Source organism: Octopus bimaculoides, chromosome 12 (genome assembly GCF_046866305.1).
Source record: "Octopus bimaculoides isolate indiv1 chromosome 12, ASM4686630v1, whole genome shotgun sequence".
Lineage (NCBI taxonomy): Eukaryota > Metazoa > Mollusca > Cephalopoda > Octopoda > Octopodidae > Octopus > Octopus bimaculoides.
In genome coordinates, this window is record NC_142939.1 from 44,998,987 (window position 1) to 45,023,715 (window position 24,729).

Here is a 24,729-nt window from a genome sequence, read left to right on the forward strand (position 1 = left end):
TTCTCATTTTTAGTGTTAGTTGCAGTTCTCTTTCTCCATACCTATAATATTGTTTGGCTGATAGAGAAATCTTTACTTAACACACTTCAACAATTTACTCATTGTATAAATATGTTTTATATCCATATTTTCAATCTCTTCACCAGCACCTAAACTTACTGAGTTTATGGAAGTGCCACCTATTCTCAAAGCAAGAACATATCTTATCAGTTCTGTTCATTCTAGTGTCTAATACCTATAACTTATATAATTTACTCAATTTTCAATTGTTTCTCCTCTGGTTTCATCCACCTCTCTCCATTGATTCGACCTGTCACTTTCATTCTTATCGATTTTCTTCAACCATCAGTTGCTCTGCATGTATTGTCATAGTGTTGGAGAATGACTTGCTGTATTTACTTCAACTAATTATGGAATGAGTTCAAATCCTGTCAACCTTGCTACATTCAGTCCTGTCAATTTGCATCTGCTATTTCTAATTACTTCCTGATGTTGTTTCCCATCTAATTCTTCAAAAAGATGGCCTTCTGTTTGGCTGAAACAACAACAACAGCAACACCACCACCGCCGCCACCGCCGCCTCCACCCTCCCCTCCACCAGTAGAATGGATATGCACAAAGTAAAGCCATACAATGAACTTTGATTGCATTTCAGACAACTTAACTATATCCAGTTCTGCTTCCCTATAAGGAAATCATTCCTTGCTCATATTTTCACTGCAACTAGTAACATACTATGAGTAACAGATAAAGAAGCAATTCAAACTAAACTTACTGATCTTGTCCGCTTATGATGATTGTTTTGTGTAGAAATGTAGGAAAAGACTGTGCATTCTCCAGCAAAAAATTCCTGACTAAAGTATGGAAACCTACAGCCCATAAAATAGTGCTCTTGTTTGTTGTTGTAACTGATGAAATGCAATAAAATTTCATTAAATTGTTGAACTTTAAATATATTTTTGTTTAAATTTAGTTTCAGTTCAATGAAAACTTCATGAGTAACTTGTTTACAATTGACAAATATAAGTTTATACAAACATTCAGTAAACTGAGAGAAATTAATTCAAGAGGAAGGTAAGTGATATCTAAAAGTTTTTTAGTTGATAGTTTGTCTTCGTCTTGTATTAATATTGACATGGAATAGTTTGTGTAAGACATATTAGGTCTATCTTCAGATATACACCAATTTTGTGTTTCACTCAGAGAGAGAGAGAGAGAGAGAGAGAGAGAGAGAGAGAGAGAGAGAGAGAGAGAGAGAGAGAAAGAGAGAGAGATAGAGAGAGAGAGAGAGAGAACTTCAAAAATTTGGTGTGAATTAAGTGAGATTTAATTCCATATTGGATAATGTTCATAGTTGGTCATGCATTAGAATACAGCTAGAAAGTGTAACAATAGTTGCTTCTGATAAGACACTACGGAAGAAGTGCATGGCACTCCCAAGAATGGTAGATAGAGATGAATGGATGGAAATTTGGTCAAAAAAAATTTGTTATTGCAGTTGTGAAATTCTTATTTGGAAACATTTCTTTTTATTTACTATTTATTTTCTGTTTATTTATGCAGATGGTCATTGGATTCCCATCCTTTTGAAATAAAAGCTTTATACACACCTGAGCAGAATTCTATTTGTGAGTTGATATTGATGGAATTTGTTATCCTGAAATTCTAAATAAGAATGTAAGCTTAAGATTTTACAATACAGAAATGGAATCATTCTGTATTATAAAATTCATTCATACCTTTCTTAACAGTGCAAGTAATGCGAAGTGACTCAATAAGAAATTGAAACCAGATCCTAACGAGGACTCATCAAGAGCTTCTTTATGATGATCATCTCATAATTCATGCAAATATTTTTTTTTATACTAATCTTGAATGATATCACTCTTTCTTTATGAAAATGTGAAAAATTTAGTGCAAGGTCATTTTTAACAAATATTCTAAAGGTTATTTATAAATAAATCTGTAACTTATGTAAGCTTAACAAGAAACGATTAAAAATACTCAGATAACATACCAAAAAGCAAATTATTTAATAATGTATATGAAAATATATTTAACTTTGCAATGAAGTAATTTTAACTTAAAATTCATGAATTAACTTTTTTTAATCACTTAAAATTCCAGCATTCATTTCCTCGTTCATTCATGACTCTTTTGGGGTTAGTAGTGCACTTCATGTACAGAATTAATTATTTTTGTTTCATATTGCATTGTAGTTACAAAATTAATTTCTATTAACAATTATATAATTTTAACAAAATAAACTTAGAAAGTATTTTCAATCTTCTTTAGGAAAGATACAAGTTAATATTAATATTTGTTTCCAATAGATATCCCAGCAGTTATGTTCCAGTTACCACTTTTCCATGACGACCTGCCTTTGTAAGTTTTTTTTTTAAATTTTCAATCATGTTCCTCCTCATTATCACCATTCCTGCCCCTTGTTCTACTAAAATCTCTTGATGCTATATTCTTACTTGTTGAATCTGAAGACAAGATTCAACAAGTAGGAAAAATGTCTTAATCCTTCTATATATCTCACCTTGCTCCCTCTCCCCACTCTCTCTCCTGGATTAGGGAGAGTAGAAACAGCTAGAGAACTTGTGGTGTGATGGAAGAAAAAGACAACAAGAAGCAAAAGGACAGAATGAAACGTTGGACCTTACCTTGTCGACCGCAGCGGAGTACACGATCGCTCCTGATCAGAACACGTCTTTCTCGTAACCTCTCTGTTTTCTGACTGACTCCACGTGCTAGCCTTCGACCGCGTGTCGCCGACTTCCGATCTGACCCTTCCGGTCTGGCTTCACCTCTGTTTGCCTCACCCCTCTCCACCACAACACACAGCTCATCACAGCCCATAACACCACAGAACTGACATACATAAAAAGAAAGATATATAGAAAAAGGGAGGAGAGTGCTATCAGTGATGGCTGTGGCTTGACAACTGGATCAAAAGATATTGCAGTTATACTCTATTAGCAGTGTTTTTTTTCTCAAAGGCAGTTGGTGGGGAGAGGAGAAACACTGACACTCCAGGCTAAAGAAGGTCTTCACCCTTGTAAGGTGTTGTTATCTATTTGGTGGCATATGGAAGGTTTAGACCACTTTGAACTTTTAAACCCAAACCAAATAATAACGAAGGAGATCTACTGTGAGCAGCTTGAGCAGCTTAAGTCAGCATTTGATCCTACAGGTAAATAGGAACAGATGGAATACCTTCTGCATTACAATAAACTATGGATTGTAAAAGTGTACCGTATGGTTTCTTTTGTTACAAGCATGTATATGTAGAGCATTAGATTTGGTGATTGCATTAATTCAATATATGCCATAGATGTTTTTATACAACACAACTGCCAAAAAATTTAACTTTTGGCTGAAGGAAATGATTCTTTATTGAAATTAATCTTTTATCATCCTCATAATACTCTGTGAATTTTCCTTTCCTTTCTATATCACTCCATCTTATTCTGGCTTTCTGTTTGAAGATATCTATAGGAATACTGGCCCATGACACATTTTGATCAGAAAAACACTTGAACACAGTACTGTAATCTGAAATAACTGGCAATTAAATATAGTGTAACCAATATTTACATTTCCAGACTGTATACTTTGTACTGTACCTTCTTTTACAGTTAGACAATTCAAGCAACTGGATGCTGAATGCATTTGCCATGCAGCATTGGTAACCTGATATTGACTAGTAACCCTTTCACAGAGTGACATCCAAATAACTTGACCAGTTGATAGTTTCACAGGAACCATAATACCCAGTAGACCAATTATCTTATTAAGAATATTAAAACAAAAGTGTGAAATATCTTTTTTCTCTTTCTGTTTTAGAGCAATGCAGTTTGGAGCTTTAGGATCTGTGGTTGGCCATGCTTATATACATTCACTGGATCTTCAAGGTATTTTATAATTTTAAACTCTCTATATACCCCATTAATATTTATCTACTATATCTATCAGTGTTGGCAATCATGAACCTTCACCCTTCTTGTCTCATGCACAACTTGGCAACTTTTTGGCATTCCCTTTCTAGAAAGCTAGTAAAGTAAAACCATGTTTTCCTTCCATCTTCCTTGGCTTTTTCTTCCTTTTAGTTTCTAGTTGTCCCTGAGTGCTTTTAGGTTTTGTCTTCTCATATAATGTCCATTGAACATAGCCTGCAGTGACCCAGTTTCAATAACCAGTGGGAATGTCAGCATTTTAAAATTTTCAAAAGAATATTCCCAGTTTCCTGAGATAAATATTTATGAAGTTGCTTTCTGTGATATCTCTTTAAAGGATCACAGTTTGATGATAATGGTAATATGAAAAACTGGTGGTCAGAGCAGACTAAGAGAAACTTCTTAACAGAAGCTGAGGCCTTAAATTCAGATCCTATAAAGGTAAGATATTTTGTACACATGGAATGAATATCTTTGACACTTTAGCAGTACTGTCATCTGAATGTATTGGGTTGGCAACTAAGTTCCTACCATTTAAAAAAATTTTGGAATCTATTTTTTTCTAGAATTCTATTTTTGAATCATTTTGGAATCTTTTTTTTTTTTTTCTAGTTAATTTTAGTTAAGTTTTGTTTATTTTCAGAAAAACGAGCATTTTCAACACCTCTTTCTTTTTGCTTTTAATCAAGGTTCTAAGACTGCAAAAGCTGCTCGTGACATTTGTGCTGTGTATGGAGAGGGTGCCATAGCTGAAAGAACTGCTCGCGATTGGTATGCCAAGTTCAAAAATGGAAATTTTGACCTAAAAAACGCACCTCGTTCTGTTTGTCCAGTGGAGTTCAATGAAGAGCAATTAAATCATCTTTTGCACGAAAATTCTTGCCAGACGAGAAGTGAACTGGCAAAGAAAATGGAATGCCCCCACACTGCTATAGAGAAGCGTCTTCACTCAATGGGAAAGGTTCAGAAGTATGGAACATGGGTTCCACAGGCTTTAAGTGACAACAACAAAAATCAATGAGCGGACACAAGCAACGATTTCTTTACCGAATCGTTACTGGCGATGAAGAATGGTGCCTGTACATCAATATGAAGCAGCGTAAGGAATGGCTTAGCTCTGGTAAACAAGCAGCACCGCGCATTTTATGATTATTTGTGTGTGTATATATATATATATACAACAGGCTTCTTTCAGTTTCTGTCTACCAAATCCACTCTCAAGGCTTTGGTTAGCCCGAGGTGCCATGCAGTGGGACTGAACCTGGAACCATGTGGATGGGAAGTAAGCTTCTTACTACAACATGTGCAGACAATTCGTCACCAGACAATTTGCTGAGTGACAATTCACTGACAGATAATTCACCAATTGGACAATTGGTTGATTGGACAATAATTCGACATGTGGAAGTATCAATAATAGAGTTCTTCAAAACAGAATGAGGAGGCAGAAAGCTTCTACAGAAAGGGTACGCCTATATTATTGACAGAACCAGAAAAGAAAAGACTTATTGGAGATGCACAAACTGTAAACTGAGCAGTGCTAGACTGACAATGATTGATTATGAAATTAACACAACTCCATCCATCCACCTATGCCGATTGAAAAATCATGCTGCAAAAGTTAAGGAAGAAATAAAGCTTCTTACTGGGTGAACTGAATAATTTCCAATCTCTATAGTTGAAACCGTAGCTTCTGATATCCCGTTGAGCATTGCTGGGTGTTTACTTAAAATAGAATCTCTTAAATGTACAGTGTGACAGAAAAGACCAGTTATTAATGAGGATGAATTGTATAAAATGCCAAGAGGTGATAATTTTTTACTTTATAGAAATGATGAGGATTCTATATTTGGTACAGTGAAAGATTTAGAAATTTTATCCAAATAAAGTGAGTAGTTTTGTGACCGAATGTTTGACTGCAGTTATACACAATCCATGCACTAATTTGTGAAAGTAAAACAATACCTCTACTTTAATGCCTAACAAACAGTAAATCTGAAACAAATTAGGATTTGATATTTAAATTTATTAAAGAAGAAAGGAATTTGAGTGTGAAATCAATTACAGTTGACTTTGAGAAAGCAGCTATAAACAGCATTAAAGAAATTTCCCTCACGTTTCTATGTTTGGTTGCTTTTCCACTTCGGACAGTGTTTATGGCACAAGATACAGGCTACAAGTTTACAAACATGGTATACCGAAGGAGAAAATGCATTTTTTATAAAACATCTGCAAACGTTAGCTTTCGTACCACCTAATGATGTAGCTACTTTGTTTGAACAATTCCTTCATTCTTTAAGTGCTCAAACTGATGAAATTCCTGTCTTATTTTGAGTGTACTTGGGTAGGAATCATGCAACATGGCAAACGTCGACAAGCTCTATACAACATTTCTTTATTGTCGTGCTACAATAGAGTTCTCAATGATCTCCCAAAAACCAACAACTCTCTAGAAGGGTGGCACCATGCCTTCAGTTAACGTCCATCACCTGAACTTATCCAAATTAATTGAGAAACTTAGGGTAGAACAGTCACACACCAAAATGGTAATAGAACAGGCCATATCATGGGTTGAAGTGGCAAGGAAAAGCAAAAAGTACATTCACCTTAAGGAAAGACTCAAAACCATTGTTCTTAATTACGACAATGAAGCTGGGTTGGAATTTTTAAGGGCATGTGCCCATAATTGTATGTGATATCTTTATTTCCATTTGTAAGACCAACAAAACTGTTTGTGCTTTTTTCATGTCAACCTATTGTACATAATATCTTTGTTTTTATTTGTAAGTCTAATAAAACTTTTTCATAATTTTTGCTTTGCTTTTAAAAATATGTCGACATATTGTTTTTTCGAAAAATTGTCCAGTCAGTCAAATGTCCCGTCTGTAAGTTGTCTGCTGGCCAACTGTCTGTCGATGAATTGCCCGTCTACCTACTACACAGCCATGCCTGCACCTATCTATGATAACAAAAATAAATGTATTAATTTTTTCTTTGTTTCTTTTTTCTTCACCACCACCACTACTACCATCATCATCATCATCATCATCATCATCATCATCATCATCATCATCATTGTTCTATGTCCATTTTGTATACTGGCATTTGTTCAATGGGTTGTCATGGTTGGAGTCAGCACATATTCAGTACTGCTTATGTAGACAATTCTGAGTCCCCAATCTTGCTCATGTTTCATTTTTGACTTGGTTTCTACAGCTGGATGCCCTTCCTTACAGTTGTCAATTTACCGAGTGCCTAGGAGCCTTTTTTTTTCTTTGTTTTGTGGCACCAGCACTTGAGAAGTAACCATAACTAAAAGAACCTCATGATCTCATGCCTGCTAACTCACTATCCTCTTTGCAAAATGAGAAGCATGATTAGTGATGGAGACATAAAAGATGTATTCATATTAGTGATGAAATGGTTATATATTAATGTGTGTGTGTGTGTGTGTGTGTGTGTGTGTGTGTGTGTGTGTGTGTGTGTGTGCTTGTACGTGTTTGTGTTCAAGATGAAAATGCTCTAATCATCAGTAATTAATTTTAGCAATCCATTTTTCCTGGCAGGTAGAATGATGCCTATAGTTTTTATGGGCACTCATCTGAATGTCATCAATACATTTAAAATTTAGTTTGATATTGTAGAAGATTGGTAATTGGAGGAAAAAATAAACTATCAGAGGACTGTAGTTGTACTTAGAGGCTACTTGGTGGTGTATAATTCAGAAATAACTGTAGTGTATAATATTGAAAGTTGCGAAAGTAGTCAATACATTGAAATGGTTTAGAGTTAATCATCTGGGAGTAACAGGAATACTATTGTAGTGATAACTGAGAGGAGATTATCAATGTGTAGACAGTTGAAGAGGAGGGTGATCTGTAAGAACATATCAGTATCTGCTATCAATGTAAGTGAAACTACCCATATAAGCTTGTTTATTAGTGTTAATCTGTCTATTAGTATAGGTCAGTGACTTCCTTCCTGCTCGCTCCAAAATCTGCTTTTCAGCAGAAGGGAAATCATTGAGTTACTGGAAACGCTGTGAACAACAATGAAAAAACTTTGACTGAGAAACAAACAACCAATCGATTCGTTAAACAAATGGTCGATAAGTTACTTGGTTAGATAGCTAACCAATTGACTATCAATAAAGAAGTGAAGTTGAACCTGTGTGTGTGTTACTATTATTGGTGTATTGACTCTCCCAAGATACAACAAAAGTAAATCCATTAGACAGGATAACTCCTTAACTCAGAAACATTCATATACAACTTGGTACCCATTCCTATGAAATAGACAAACTATGATGCATAGAAGCAAAAAAAAAAAAAAGTGACTCTCCAAAATCTGTACATGTAGAAAAGAAGCTTGAAATCTGGCTGTTTGTTCACTAAGTTATTGACACAATTAGCTAACAAGCCAAAAAGTGGGTTGTTATTTTATATGGTATAAACTTATCATTTTCTTTATCCTGTATTTACAAATTACTTTATACAAAACTTTCTTGCTTGTTTTCTACCTTATAACTTGTTCTATCATTTCACAGGAATTACTTCTACAAGATATCTTAGAAAGTAGTGCTGATATTGGTGGACTCAAAATAGCCCTTCAGGTAAGAAGTAAGATTGTAAAATACAATTGAATCATTTTTTTAATTGCTTTGTAAAACACCTAAACTTTATAGTTTATCTCTGAAAATCAAAGGTTTCCTACATAAAATAATTGATCTCGTTTGAGATATAGTATATCTTATCTATTCTTTTTCATTTGTAGATAATAATTTGTTAAAACCACTTTCTGTGGAATATTTTACGATACTTATATTTGTAAGGCACATTCTAATGTGTTTCTCATGATTATGCAATTTTAAACTAACATTTGTGAATGATATTGAAACATAAATCAATGTTAAGAAGTATCTCAAAAGTTGCACAATTATTTTCAGCTACTTTAAAATATAATGAAAGCATATTCAAAATTTATTGTATTATAGTAGTGAAAGATATAGCCAGTAATATTATATCTTGTATTTTAACTTCAAGCCTGAGATTTCAGGCAGCTGGGAAATATAAAATCAGAGACATTTTAATCTACTAACCCTTTGCCTAAAAATTGATTTGTATCTAGTTAAATGAAGTGAATTTATTCTTCAGGCATATCACAAAATGATGCAAGAATTCAACTTGGAACCATTGAGATTACCCGGAATGAATTTTACCAGTCAGCAACTGTTTTTTGTTAGTTATGCTCATGTACGATATATGTTAATATCTTCTCACTTATCTTTAGTTGTTTTAATAATCAGACATAGGCAGCATGTATATTCTGTCTAACTGGAGTGGCTTTTTCCAGAAAAGTTTGAATAAGAAGTTCCCAATTTTCTATAGACTTTCTGATTTTAAATTTAATATATAAATTAAAAAAAAAAAGAAAAAGATTAAGGGAAAATAGTCATTTTGCATTCAGTGACAAATATTTCTCATAATAGAGCAATTTAAATATAAAACATCAAATAAACATTCTCATACATAAAGAATATTTTACCAACTAGTAAATTGGTTGTAAATACAAATGTAGTATATAGCTAAGGATTAAACTTTTTTTAATTAAAACAGATTTTCACTACATTCTACAACTTTAGCTAAGAGATGAAAACATTCCCCTTGGTTAATTGTAATTCGGGCTGGAGTTTTAAAGCTGGCATAGCTATTGCCATCTTTCACACTACTTCAATAATCTTTAGCCTTATAGAATTTATGTAATCAAAATATGAGTTGTCCCCATTCATCAAAAGTATTTCCAATCAGTTTGTCTTAACCAACTGACCTATAAATTTCTATTTCTACTCCAGGCATGGTGTAACAAAAAAATGATGCAGAATGCAATGGATTCAAAATATACAAAATCAAATATGTCAGGTAAAAGCAGGTGAGCTTTGCTAGCATATATTGCTGAGATTTTATTACCTTTATCTTTTAGCAGCATTTGGTAGTGGCAAAAAGACTTTGGTCACGAAATGCAATAGATGCAAGAGCATATATTGAGTTTGGCACAAAAATATCATTGATTTAGCAGACTTATAAAAATCCTAGTGTGTAGGCTGGACAGAAAAGTAATTGGTTGAAGGCTGTTGAGGATCAGAAATGCTCCAATATTCATTCCAGTGAATTATGTGAATTTGCATGTTGAGTTTCACATACTGAAAACACTCAGTACAGATATTTCAAAGTACAGTAACCCCTCACCATATCGTGGTTCACCTATGATGGTTCACCTATCACAGTTCACCTATCACGGTTTATTATCTAAGCTTACATCAATTCCTCCATGGTGTTGTTTTGCATTTATAATAAAATAAATACATACAAATTATAAAAATAGTAAAAAAAATATACAATACAATACTGTTTCTACTTCACGGATTTTCACCTATCGCAGGGTGGAGGGATGGGGTGGTGGTGGAATGTAACACCTGAGATAGTTGAGGGATTACTGTAGTGCTGAATATAGGCACAGGTATAGCAGGTTGAAGATGAGAGCCACAAAATCCAGCCAAGATATACACACGCACACACATATATATATATATATATATATATATATATATATATATATATATAGTTCTAATCATGAGGGTGGGTGATTGGGCAAGGCTTCACAAGTGGAATAGCATAGAGCTCTCTTTATCTACATCAAGCACTATTAAATATCTCATTCTGTGATTTATTTAATTGTGTACTGCAATAATGATTTTATCCTAATTATGTATATATATATATATATATATATATATATATGCTCCGTTGGATGTGTAATGTCAATGTGAATACCCGTCAGAGTGTAAGTATCTTGAGAGAAAAGCTGAACATTAGAAGCATCAGTTGTGGTGTGCAAGAGAGACGATTGCGCTGGTATGGACATGTGGTGAGAATGGATGAGGATAGCTGCGTGAAAAAGTGCCACACCCTAACAGTTGAGGGAACCCGTGGAAGAGGTAGGCCCAGGAAGACCTGGGCTGAGGTGGTGAGGCAAGGCCTTCGTACATTGGGCCTCACCGAGGCGATGACTACTGACCGAGACCTTTGGAAATGTGCTGTGCGTGAGAAGACCCGGCAAGCCAAGTAAGATCGTTGCCAGTGCCCCTGGACTGGTTCTTGTGCGGGTGGCACATGAGATGCACCATTTTGAGCGTGGCCGTTGCCAGTACCGCCTGACTGGCTCCCGTAGGATTTTCGAGCGAGATCGTTGCCAGTGCCCCTGGACTGGCTTGTGCGGGTGGCACATAAAAGACACCATTTCGAGCGTGGCCGTTTTCGTGCGGGTGACACGTAAAAGCACCCACTACACTCTCTGAGTGGTTGGCGTTAGGAAGGGCATCCAGCTGTAGAAACTCTGCCAAATTAGACTGGAGCCTGGTGTTGCCATCCGGTTTCACCAGTCCTCAGTCAAATCGTCCAACCCATGCTAGCATGGAAAGCGGACGTTAAACGATGATGATGATGATGATGATATATATATATATGTAAATATATATAAGGTACTAAAAGAGAATGACTCTCCCTAGACACAACAGTATATATATATATATGTATATATATATATATATATATATATATATATATATATATATATAAATTTTTATTTGTATTTATATATTTTACAGGGTCATCATTACTTTGCAAAATACTGAAGAATTTGCCAAGGCATTTCATTGTAAGCCGACTGATTTCATGAACCCCAAAAGAAAAACAATTCTATGGTGAAGGAGAACATAGTGAACTCTCAAAACAGAAGCCTTTGGTGGAACTTTCAGAATAGCTCTACCACATAAGTTGGATTTTCTTGATTGCAACTGGGATTTTTCAAATCTTTTGTGTGCAAAATGATGGGAAGAAACCTTTTCTAAAAAAATAAAATTTTGAAATTCATGATTTGTTAATGTTGCTTCCCCCCCCCCTCCTTGTGCCTTCATGACAGTCATCACCATTACAAAATTTTTCCCCTCAAGTTTATCATTAAAATTCCACACTCCCTTATTTGGTTAGTCTTTTTCCATTAAATACAACCCCACCTGTTTTTTTTTTTACTTCATATATGGTACTTTAAAATTAGCTCCTTTATACTAATCTATAGAGAGAATGTAAGCCTTATTAATTTTTTGCATATGCCAACACCCAACTGAGTCCCTTTAGTCTTGTTTTAGATAGACATGACTCTCAGAACAATTACATATTACGAACACTATACCTATGTAATTCTAACGTCTTTTTAGCTTTTTTTTTCGTTTTGCTACTGAAGAATACTTTTTGATAACCCAGATTCTTAAAATGAATTTATTGCCTTTCTGTATGAAATGATCGTATAGTTACATGAATAAAAATAATTTCAATCCATATTAACATCTAATCTTCTCCATTTATGAAAAATATGATTGAATATATTAAGTTAAATCATAGACCTAATATATTTATATAAATTTTCATATCTACACTAATTTACACCAATAAATTAAAGTATAAAAAAACAATGTTAGAAATCTTTTGGAAACCACTCTGATTAAAGGACGAATTCGCATTCAACCCTTTAAAAAAGAAAATATATATATTTATTTTTTGAAGTCATATTCCAGGGAGATGATCATTCAAGAGTTGTTCCCCCTCATTACTTATATTTCTGTTTACACAAGTCTCATGACTTTTAACATGATTTTATGCGACTTTTCATGTCTTAACCCAAAAGGGAGGTAAACATTGATGTTCCATGTGACGTGCTTGATAATTCTTAAGGCCGTCCTCAACTAACACACACACACACACATACATGCATGTATAGATATATTTGTATACATACATATATACATACATATACACACACACACATATATACATATACATATGTATACATATACAGTGTATATATATATATATATATATACATATACATATATATATACACACTGTATATGTATACATACACACATATATATGTATACATATCTATATGTTTACATACACACACACACATATATATATATATATATATATATATATATATATATATATATATATATATATATATATATATAAAGATGAGAATGTCTGTCTGTCTGTGTGAATCCCTAAAACTTGAGAACTACACAATCGATTTCATTCAAATTTAACACATGCCTTACTTATGGTCCATGCAGTGTCATGGGCCAAAAGAATTTTCAACTTCTTGCCTAATGCAAGCCCTGAGCAATTTCATCTCTTCCACTATTTCAGTATTAAGTGTCAAAAGCGAAACAATAACATCACTCTATTGAAACGTGAGATACTTTCAGTTTAATAGTTTGACTATTAACACTGAAACTATTAAAGTGAAACTATTACCTCATATATAGACATCTCACATATATACATGCATGCATACATACATACACTTATACATACATACATACATACATACATGCATACATATATACATACATACATATATTATATATATAGATAAACTGACTTGGAAATGGATATGTGGCATTCAATCATATGTGTGTGTATATATATATATATATATATATATATATATATATATATATATATATATATATATATATATATATATATATATATATATATATATATAAATTTATTTATAAGGTAGAAATTGATATTAATCAATTTGAACCAGTGGTCTAGCATATTAAAAAAATCCGAAGATTAAAATTATATTACATACAAAAATAAGAGTGATGACCAGCAAAAGTGGACTCCTATATGATAGAAATAGATGCCGAATTATCTAACCACGAAAAAAAATATATGTTCTCAGTAAAAATTCAGCGACACAACAGACTGTAAAAGGGCAAGACAAATGAAAAAATACTAAATAAAAACGATTAACCTACGTACCATGGTTTCACCTGTTAAAATTTACATAAGTAAATATCTGCAGGATCGTCAGCGTAGTCTGTCGATTTGCGATGTAATTTCCAGAACTAGACACAAAATAATAGAGCTGTCTATGTTTGGACCAAAAGTAGCCAGAAACATACGGCCAAAGGAAGCACCCAAAATCTCTCCAATCTGAACTTTCATAAGGCAAACTGGAAATCGATCCAAAAAGAGATCCTCAGACAGGACTGGCCGAAATGACTCTCCACACCAGACATTGGCATGAAACTAGAATATTTCACGTCTGTTATGCAAACCATATGCCAGAAATTTGTCCCAGAGCACAAAGCCAACACAAAAAGGAACAAGATTCCAAGGGAGAGGAGGTTCTTCATGAGACGACGGACGAAGTTTGCAAATTGCTTCAACCAACATTCCAAAAGTAGTGAAAGGTCCCGTCTAAAAACAACACTGATGGAGATTGAAAAAAAGCCTGCAACAATCCCATGTGAGGGAGCGAGTGGACAAAGAAGCCTGGGTTATAAAAAAACATTAAGTCAAACCCAAAGGCCTTCTTTCATTATACGAAAGAAACAGCCTCAGTACGCTGCAAAATAGGACTCTTCTTCCGAAAGGATGGCTCCATCATAAATAGTCCAACCAGGATCAATGAGGTACTGAATAGCCAGTTCAAAAGTGTCTTTACCACCCCGTTGAAACAGAGACAAGTGAACGAGTCAGTGGATTTCTTTGCCGCCTCACTTATAACCAGAGAGGCAGTTGCGATGGATAACATCGACATTAGTGAAGAAGATATACTAATAGCCATAGATGAGGTGGACGCAAACTCAACTGCTGATCCTGATGGTTTCCCAGCAATCCTCCTCAAATCGTGCGAGCGTGCCATGGTGAGACCTCTATAGATTCTCTTCCAGAGCTTTCTTGCAAATGGCAGGCTGCCAAGTAAATTGAAGGAAGGAATAATTTGCCCAATCCATAAAGGAGGAAGCAGGCCAGATGCAAAAACTATAGGCCTATCTCTCTGACTTCACACATCAGCAAAGTCATGGAACGGATAGTCAGAGGGAAACTAATTGCTGGGAGCTGGGCAGGCTGACTGTTTTCGAAGCCTGGAGAAGTTTCTAGGGACATCTCACACCATGGTAATGTTTGGTGACTTTAACGTAAATTGCGATGCACTCGTAGAATACGTTGGTTCGTCTACTGATAAGATAGGAACTTGGTAAACGAACCCGAGGAGATGTGTAAGGTCTTTCAGGAGTATTTCGTTCTGCTTTTCGGGAGGGGCAGCGGGCCGGAGTGTAGGAGGGACCTCACGGACTTCCTCACCGGCGTGCCGCGTCTCTCGGGGCGGGAAGCGGAGTGCTGTGAAGGGCCAATCACAGCTGTAGAGGTCCAGGAGGCTTTGTCGGACTGCGGCGGGGACAAGTCACCGGGCAATAAAGAAATTGATGTTGTTACCCCATCTCATACGTTCTGCTTTCACTACGGCGAGATAGAAATTCGCAGTTTACGGTTCTTTGTTCCTTGTTCCTATACCTGTGCTAAGCAAATTACAAAACTTGACATATAGATCTATTCTGTTTTAATAAATAGCTTTTTATTAAATGTAATTCAATCCAGAGTCTTTATTTAAGGCGTTTGCAAAATAAATTTTTGTCCATATCTCTTAGAATGAATGAAAATCACTTGTATCTTATGAAAACTAATTCTATGTATAAGTTAACATTTCTTTTATTCAAATATGACTTTTCTAATGAAGACTAAAACATTTTCAATCAGTACTGAAATATTTAATGGAACTCTTTTGTACACTAATAATATAAGTTGTTGTTCACTTTTCTATCGATTTATTGAACAAAAGTCTCTTTCGAAAGTATACTATTGTTTTTTCTCATTACTAACATGTTCCACAAAAAAGGAGTGTCGTTGGTAACTAAGGTGTATCCGTGGTAACAAGCATTCCCTCATAGATTTTATTACAAACTAAATAGTAAATATTTGATTTTTCCCTATTGCGTCGAAAGTAACCGGTTTCACAGCTCCTACATCTTTACTTTCATATGTAAAGTAAATAGTTAATTAACCAATTAAGATATTCAATCATTATTTTGTTGTTCGTTTGTAACGTTTAGTTATGAAAGCTATTTAACGGCTACGTCTAAATGTGAGTATTGTTTAAAGAAATAAGAATATATCCTTTTCTAAATATTTCGTCACGTTTAATACTATGCCATTAACAATAGAATTGAATATTATGTATACACAGATTCCAAGATACGTACACGTATACAAACATGCACAATGCGTACGCAGTGATGTTAGCTCAGAAACAATGGCAAACAAAATTTCTGTCACTGTCTAATAGATATTATCCTATTATTTTGGTATCTTAGCCAGCCTGATTGAGTAGTTGGACGTGTAAAAATAATAATAGAATTGAAACAGAAAAATAAACAACTTAGATTTAAAAGACGATTACCAGGATCAAAATGACTGGAACAAGAATCTGGCAGCTTTTGAGTAAGTCTCTGGGTTGCAAGTACTGCAAGGCCTCCAGTAAAGGAAAATGCCATATCTTTTTCTAAATATCTTTCATACCTCACGGTTTCACTTTATTCCAATCATTCGATTATGTTATCCACATCATCTACAATATTGAAACTTTTCCAAAAGTTTCAGTAAGTTTGACCTTCCCATCGACTGCTTTAATAAATTGTTTCAAATATGCCTTAAAGTTAGCTACCACACATCAAACGAATGACTGGATCAAAGAAATATACACTTTTGGAGAAATATCCAATTTTCATGTCAGAAATGTCATTTAAATTCAAATGGCGGCTTGTTACAGTCTTTAAAAGGAGCAATATCTTATTTGAAATATACCTGCCACTGTACCTTTCTAGAGTAGAGCATGTTTGTAAGTTAGTCTTGGAAAAAGGCTCGTAGTTCCCCAAATCTTACACGGCTTATCACAATTAAATAAAACAAAAATTTATAGAGAATGATGACATAAAAATGACGATGGAGGCATAACAAAATGGGCAGGTATAACAAAATGTTACATCTAATATATATTATTCCTGAAAATATGTACCACGAGTGTTGTTTCAAAAATTATTAAAATTCACTCGAATTTATGCAAAGGTGAATCTATAGGCTTAACTTTTGAATTAGTAGTTATCCTTCCTTAAGAAGTGTGAAAATCTGTAAGCGGAGTATGCTTGTATTTATCAATTTAGAGTTTATGCAAAGCAACTGCCTCATAACTTAACCTATCTCATTTTTATCTTCACATTTTAAAAACTAGGTCTATTTCAAACTACTGAAGTGTGAGATAATCAAAAATCATTTTCAATTTAATATATTGAAGTTTTGAAATTGGTGAATAAAATGAAGATTCTGTACTGTAAAGTAGGAATGAACAAAACATGAAATTGCATTATTGAAAATGGTTCTTAAAAGTACTTTTATAATATTTTATCAAATCAATATTGAGTCAATTATATTACTGGCTAGCATTTTGCGCACATATTGGAAAATAGCAATTTTATGAAAAAGATTTGAATTCCTTAGACACCGAGGATACTGTCCTAAGAGTGTTTATTTAATATTTTTACATATATTGCTTTAATGTTTATATCCGTATTTTCATAAATAATAATTAGGATACGTAATTTCATAATTTTTATGTATATAGACATTTTAAAATAGGTTTCGTACTGTATTATAGAATATCTCAGGGGTTTAATACTATTCTGTTCGATTTGAAAGTAAAAAGCAAACAAAACTTACTAAGAAACAGAATTCTAGTTACTTATGAATGCCAGGAGAAATAAAAAAAAAATAGATTAACAATATTATGCAAGAAAATCCACTTTGAAATTTGAAAAAGAGCCCAAATTAATATTTTTATATTTGGTTCTGTTAGTAGCAATTAGTGTGGTTCATACGAATTGGGCCGAGTTTAGACAAATAAAGAGTAAAACAAGAAAATAGATGGTTATTGTTATTATGGACTTGGATCAGATCAGGCTAAAAATACATAAAACAAAAAGCATCTCACTTTCATTTGCTTTCAATGATATTCAAAATCACATTTTTTAAAAACGGTGGCGTGTGACAACCTGTATATTTGGTTGCTATTTATGTTTCTGTTACAAAAAGATGCGGTATTCAGAATGTATATTACTACTACTACTACTACTACTACTACTACTACTACTACTACTACTACTACTACTACTACTACCACTTGTAGTAGTAGTTTTCATTAGTTGTAGCAACTACTTGCGGTTACAAATAGAGAACATGGAAAGTTTTATATAGAAAGAAAAAATAATACTCTTTTCTACTATAGACACAAGACCTGGAATTTGTAGGGGAGTGGAATAGTCGATCACATGACCCCAGTGCGTAACTGGTACATATTTCATCGACTCCAAAAGGATGAATAGCAAAGTCGACCTCGGTGGAATTTGATCTCAGGACAGGTGAAATGCCGCTAAGCATTTTTCCCGGCGTGCAAACGACTCTGCTAGCTCGCCGCCTTAATAATAATATTAATAATAATAGTAATAATAATAATACTAATAATAATAATAATAACAATCCTTTCTATTTTAGGCACAAGGCCTGAAATTTCGGGGAGGGAGATAGTCAATTACATCGACCCAAGTACTCAACTGTAACTTAATTTATCGGCCCCGAAAAGATGAAAGGCAAAGTCAACCTCGGCGGAATTTGGACTCAGTATGTTACGGCATTTCACTCGGCATGCTAACGTTTCTCCCATCTCGCCGCCTTAAATGGTTTGCAAACAACTTGCACATGTAAATGCTACCAGTCGAGAACTTCGCATACCGGAAGCCAGCAACTGTATGAGGTCTTCAGGAGAGAATGCGCGCCGTTTCGAGGCCTACCTCTCGATGGCATCAATGCGTACCGGCCTCCTCACTGATATGAGGCCCCGCTTGCTAGATCAACTGGTTATCAAATAAAGCTTAATATTCTTTTAGCCATCGCTCATCGTCTCTTTTTTAACCCATCCAAGAAACTAGGTCACACTGATTGTTTATGAAGACTGATTTCGAAAAATTCGGAACCATTTGAAGATACCCTGATTACTACTTTGCGAGCGGAAAATGGAATTAGAAAAATGTTTTGTGTAACGTCATATCTGATCTGCAAGTTACTTTTGCGCCATTCAATTGATGTGGGACCCAAACATCGAGCTTGCTGGCATAACCAAGTTGATGCAGATGGTTTTCAACACGCGATTTATATATTTGGAGAATATCTGCAACCATCATGCTTGTATAATGGGGATTGGCTTTGACTAACTCCTTTATTTTGTCGCTGTTAAACTCACTTGACCGGTCAGAGGGAGGTGCATCTTGAACCGAAAAATCTCTCGATTGAAATCTCGAAAAGCACATCTGACACACACGTTCCGTTATAACATCCTTTCCGTACATAACGCATATCTTCCTACAGGTTTCTGCAGCTCTCTTGCCTTAAAAAAAATAAAAACATGAGATGTCGATAATGTTCTTCTTGGTTCTTCATTTTCTGGGAGATCTCAAGCACACAAAGACAGCTTCTCTGGTCCAAAGTTCGCGTCGTCGAACTACATTGAAGTATCAAGTATCTAACGATTGTGCATGCACAAGAGGCAAACTGAATTAAGATGCTTGAAGTTTAGTGTCGACAAAAACTGAAAGGACTTTTTGACCGACCAAGTATATACATACACACACACACGCATACACACAGACACAGACACACAGACACAGAACACAGAACACAGACACAGACACACACACATTTATCGACAAACAACGATGGTTTCTTTAGAATATTTGTAATATTCTTTAGCAATTATGAATTACAAACATGGAAACAAAGAGCTAACTCAAAATATTGACTGAATTATTTTTGGAGACAAACATTTCCTTTCAATGTCACATAGTTTGATTGATTCTGTTACAGAGAACATATTGCTAAATAGAACGATACAGAATCGATATAACCAAAAGGAAATTTCTTAATGCTTTCTGTCAGAATTGTACGATGAGTAAAAAGTATTGTATCTTAGAATATGCTAAAATGTCCTAAAAATTGACTTACCTGAGTATAATTTTAACTTCGAATTGAATACCTTAGCTTTCGTATAAGTAGAGAAATTGTAATTAATCTCAAGTTTAAAAATTTAATCCTATAGGCTGAAAAGTATTCCTTCAATAAAACGTTACTATTGATCAAGAGAGAACAAGAATGCTGCACGTTTTGCTTGGGCTGAATCCATATTCTGTCATTCTTAATTTATCGATTCATTCACTGAATAATATTTCCAGAAACCGTATTCCGATAAAAGAAACTTTACATAAAATTCCTTCAATGTCTTCCAGTCTACATTTTAATTTTCAATTTTATCTCTTTTTATGTTATGTGATTTAGATTTCCCTTTTCCCATTCTTCGTTGGTCATCGAATGGTCAAGTAAGATTTCCTTTCTGTAGACTTTAAACACTAAGTGAAAGAACGGAAGTTATATAAATCTCTATCTCTGTCCAACGGTCATATTTCAGACAAGGTCCAGTCTTTGTTTCATTTTCTCTCCCCATTTTGTCCCTCCTCTCCCTTTCTCTCACCTCTCCCTTACCTGTCTCTTTCCCTTGCTATTTCTATCTCTATTCATAGACATAAGAAATTAAATAAATGACAAGGGAATAGGAATTACGTGATCAACTGTATTAGTTTGTGAAGTTCATTAGGTAATTCCTGTTCTTTTGTTATTTATCTCATTTCATATTACGCTCTGTACTCATCTAGCACTATATTCTGAAACATATGTATATTGAGTTCTAAAACTAGTATCGCTACGCCTAAACGAAATCTATCTATCTATCTATCTATCTATCTATCTATCTATCTATCTATCTATCTATCTATCTATCTATCTATCTATCATGTACATTGATATATGTCACAGCTAATACCACATTCATTATATATATATATATATATATATATATATATATATATATATATATGCCTATACATCTATATATATTAAAACTTACTCTCATGAGGGATACCATATGAATGGCTTTTCCATGCCATGCAAAAAGCAGTAAAGGACAGCAACATGATTATTGAATCTAGGGATATGTTTCGTTTAGTGAATCTAAAATATCAACAATTTATCCTGATTAATTATGTATTAATTCATTGAAATATTTCCATGTATATTGATATTGAAAGATGATTCGAACTTTATCATACTTTTTGCTAGATACATAGAATGATAGACCAGGTAAGAGTTAGGCCAAAAGTTAGAGACAGAGGGATAAATAGATAAGGAGAGAGAAAGAGACAATTCACCAGATAGATTAGCTCAAAGATAACATTTTTTTTAAGGAATATGTTTCATGCCATTGAAGAATGTTCTACAGAATAGGATACTTAGCGTGGTGGGATGATGATGTTTTTGCTCTGAACAAATGGACAGTATTATTAGTATATATATATATATATATATATATATATATATATATATATATATATATATATATATATATATATATATAAAAGAAAAAAGGGATGTTCACTTCGAATGTCACACTAACTTTGGATCACCTTCATAACGTTGTATTAACATATATTTCAGAAATATTAATATTATACTGAATGTAATAAAAGAATAATAAAGTACACGAGATAAATAAGGTGAGTTGTGTCTAGAGAATTGGTATTGAACCATACATTAAGAGTAAGTTTTCCCATTTAAGCTTTAATCATTTAATCCCTCTCATGTCCCATTCAACTGATGAAAGTGTTTAAGTGTGGTTGATTTAATGTAGCGTCCATACTGATTTTTATGTATTTTTGTAATGTCTATCAAGTTGATAATATTTTAATGATTTTCATCTTATTACTGTATTTATTATAGCCTTGTATCTTTACCCACTTAATTTTAATGGAAATTTTGCGATTCTTCATTTTTGAAAAATATAGTTTAGTACCCTATGGTTCTGTTACATTGTTACGTGGCTAATAAACAGATATAAATTGAAATGTTTCACAGTTTTTACAGCATAATTACTCAAGCGTCAATGAACAGCATTAAACTAGGCTGAAAGAATCATCAAACAACATGACTGTGTCAACTAATCTTCATTGATAAAGTACTAATTAATTTTGCGTAAGTTCACGCACGCGCGTAAAATATTTCACGAATGATCAGGTATGAATTAAAGTATCCATAGCTTCGTTGAACAAACCAAGAGTTTTACATTGGATGTGTAGCGCTTTTTAAGTGATGATGGCTTCGTGTTGATGATGCCATTTCATTTGTTGCTTGGTTTACTTTCGACCATGTCGCTTACTCCATCTATTTGTTTCACTACCTGAAACACACACACACACACACACACACACACACACACTCAAAATCACCAAGTACACGATGAAACCCCAACATGGTTGCTTGACTTGCTAGAAATTGCAATCAATTCTCCCTCAAATCACAACCTACATCTAAAAAGTGAAAAGGCACATTGGACAATGTAATTCTAGATACCCACAATCACAACAACAACAACAGTAAGCACGACACCACCAACAATAACTTCTCCGATCGATTTATGTGACGGAGCCGTAACTATTCATATAAACATTCTAGACCAAATCCTCATGAAATACCTTCAACTAATTGACAGATAACCCACCATCATACTACAATCACTGCTCTTCTAGGTTAACTGTTTAGGATTCTCTTTTCCTCTTCTAGAAAGACATCAGTTTCTGCTTACCTGATCAAGCAGATTGTCTTTCTTTACACAGAAACCCGCTCAATATACACGTCTCCTCCTCCTCCGCCGCCCTTTATCTCAATTTATAGCTTTCACTTGAAACACATCATTCATTTATTCCTCCCCGAAATATAACTCCTTCACGTTTGCCACGAAGACATCGATCCACACATTCTTAAGTAAAATATCGACCAGTTTGAAATGATCAGCGAAATTAATGGCCATTCTCTTATTCTGGCTTACTGAAAATAAAAGGATTCAGGAAATATGTTCATTAAAGTGCTATATTTGATTAAAATTCTATTAAGTCTGATACAATTAAAAACATGCTACTTTGTATTTTCCCTAACAATGCCAATACAAATTATTTCAGTAATTATGTTTTAGAGATTTAAAAATCATTCTTACATTGAGTCGGGAGGAGAATAACAATTCACAGATGATATTTTGCAATTATATTTATGTTTATCTTGAACTTAGAAGGCGTACTGCGTCTTTCCAGTTCTAGTAATCTATTGTAGCAATAGGTCGAAATATTGAGGAAGAAAGCGAAAGATAGTGAAATATATAGAGAAACAGAGAGTGAGTGAGAGAGAGAGAGAGAGAGAGAGAGAGAGAGAGAGAGAGAGAGGGAAAGGGAGATCGAGAGAGGGAGAGAAAATTACAGTGAGTAGTTTACATAATTGTAATAAAAGTATGTTGTTATGCATTTAAAAGCTTATGGATGCATGTTTCATGTGAGGTTGCTTAAGGTAATATGCCAGAGAACGGGTTATTTTAATAGTAGTAGTGGCAGCAGCAGCAGTAGCAGTTGTTCGTTTTGCTATAGTTTAATCTCAGGACAACCTTGATCGAGCAGACACATGATCAAAAGCCTTCCATCATTTTTCTATGTGCCGAGACATTATCACGTGTCCAGTCCGTGTGGGGGTTTCGCGTCGAGGTTTTCTAATTTGATTGTAAGAGATATTACAAAGAAAGACTATTGTCAGGATGTTAAAGAAATAACGAGTTTAGATTAGCAGTTCAGCAGATCAAGCAATGCTGCTAATTAAGCATGTTTTCGACTTTTATGAATAACTCGTATTCAACTATATTTTCCTCAACGTATTGCAAAATTCTCCATGAAATCCTTTCTGTTCAATAATCAATATCAAGAATTTGTTTACAGTTGGAATTAGCTATCATTTTCATACTCATTAATCTATCTTAGCGGATAGCAGTCATTGAATAGATATGAAACTGAAATGGCTTTAGAGAAAGTGAAATAAACTAATGAAATATACCCTTCTAGAATACGATTTCCGTAAGTATTCCGAAGAATGAAATTTGTGATTTTACTTACAAATTTACGGACAAGTTACATAAGTTATATTCACATACACAGCCTGCGTTATATGTGTGTAATAAACAAAAAAGTTTATAGAAGTATTTGTATTTTATTGTAACACGCACATATTACAAGACCAGTAAACCAATTGTATATATTACTTTGTACATATTTAGTAAAAATATGAACTTTGGTCCTCCCCCAAAGATTTGTGTGCGTATGTATATATGTAAATGTACAAATAGGCATGTATGTATACATACAATCATAATACATCATATACATACATATATGCATGCATGCATGCATACATACATCTCTCTCTCTATACATATATAAATATATATATATATATATATATACACACAAATTTATATATGGATATACATATGCATGTATCTATCTATCTATCTATCTATCTATCTATCTATCTATCAGTCTGTGTCTGTCTCTCTTTCTATACACACACGCACACACACACACACACACACACACACACACACACACACACACACACACACACACACACACATATAGTGTGTGTGTGTGTGAAATAGTTATAGAATGTATATCTGTATTATAGATATTATCCTAAATGCATTTTAAGCAGACATTTCTTGTGAGGCGTTTGGAAAGAGAAAAATAATAACTACAATTTATCTATAGTTGTATTCAATTTACTCTGTTTTTTTTGGCAAAATTCCACCTAGTTGCTCTTTAAGGACTCGG

General features: G+C 34.0%; 1 protein-coding gene across 2 annotated transcripts in view; it reads left to right on the forward strand.

Annotated features, from left to right (window-relative positions):
• The window catches only part of LOC106870934 (membrane metallo-endopeptidase-like 1), a 29,731-nt gene extending 17,376 nt beyond the window's left edge, over positions 1-12,355 (forward strand). The window contains exons 14-22 of one of the 2 annotated variants that reach the window (XR_016243838.1): positions 974-1,074; positions 1,564-1,677; positions 2,334-2,385; positions 3,853-3,920; positions 4,300-4,403; positions 8,509-8,574; positions 9,116-9,214; positions 9,814-9,890; positions 11,626-12,355. Coding sequence is in view for 1 of the 2 variants with exons in the window: in XM_014917174.3 (XP_014772660.2) it covers positions 974-1,074; positions 1,564-1,628; positions 2,334-2,385; positions 3,853-3,920; positions 4,300-4,403; positions 8,509-8,574; positions 9,116-9,214; positions 9,814-9,890; positions 11,626-11,725 (732 nt within the window). In the remaining variant the exon portion in view is untranslated. The remainder of the gene's footprint in view (positions 1-973; positions 1,075-1,563; positions 1,678-2,333; positions 2,386-3,852; positions 3,921-4,299; positions 4,404-8,508; positions 8,575-9,115; positions 9,215-9,813; positions 9,891-11,625) is intronic. The other variant, XM_014917174.3, reaches the window with a different exon arrangement.
• The last annotated feature ends 12,374 nt before the right edge of the window (positions 12,356-24,729 follow it).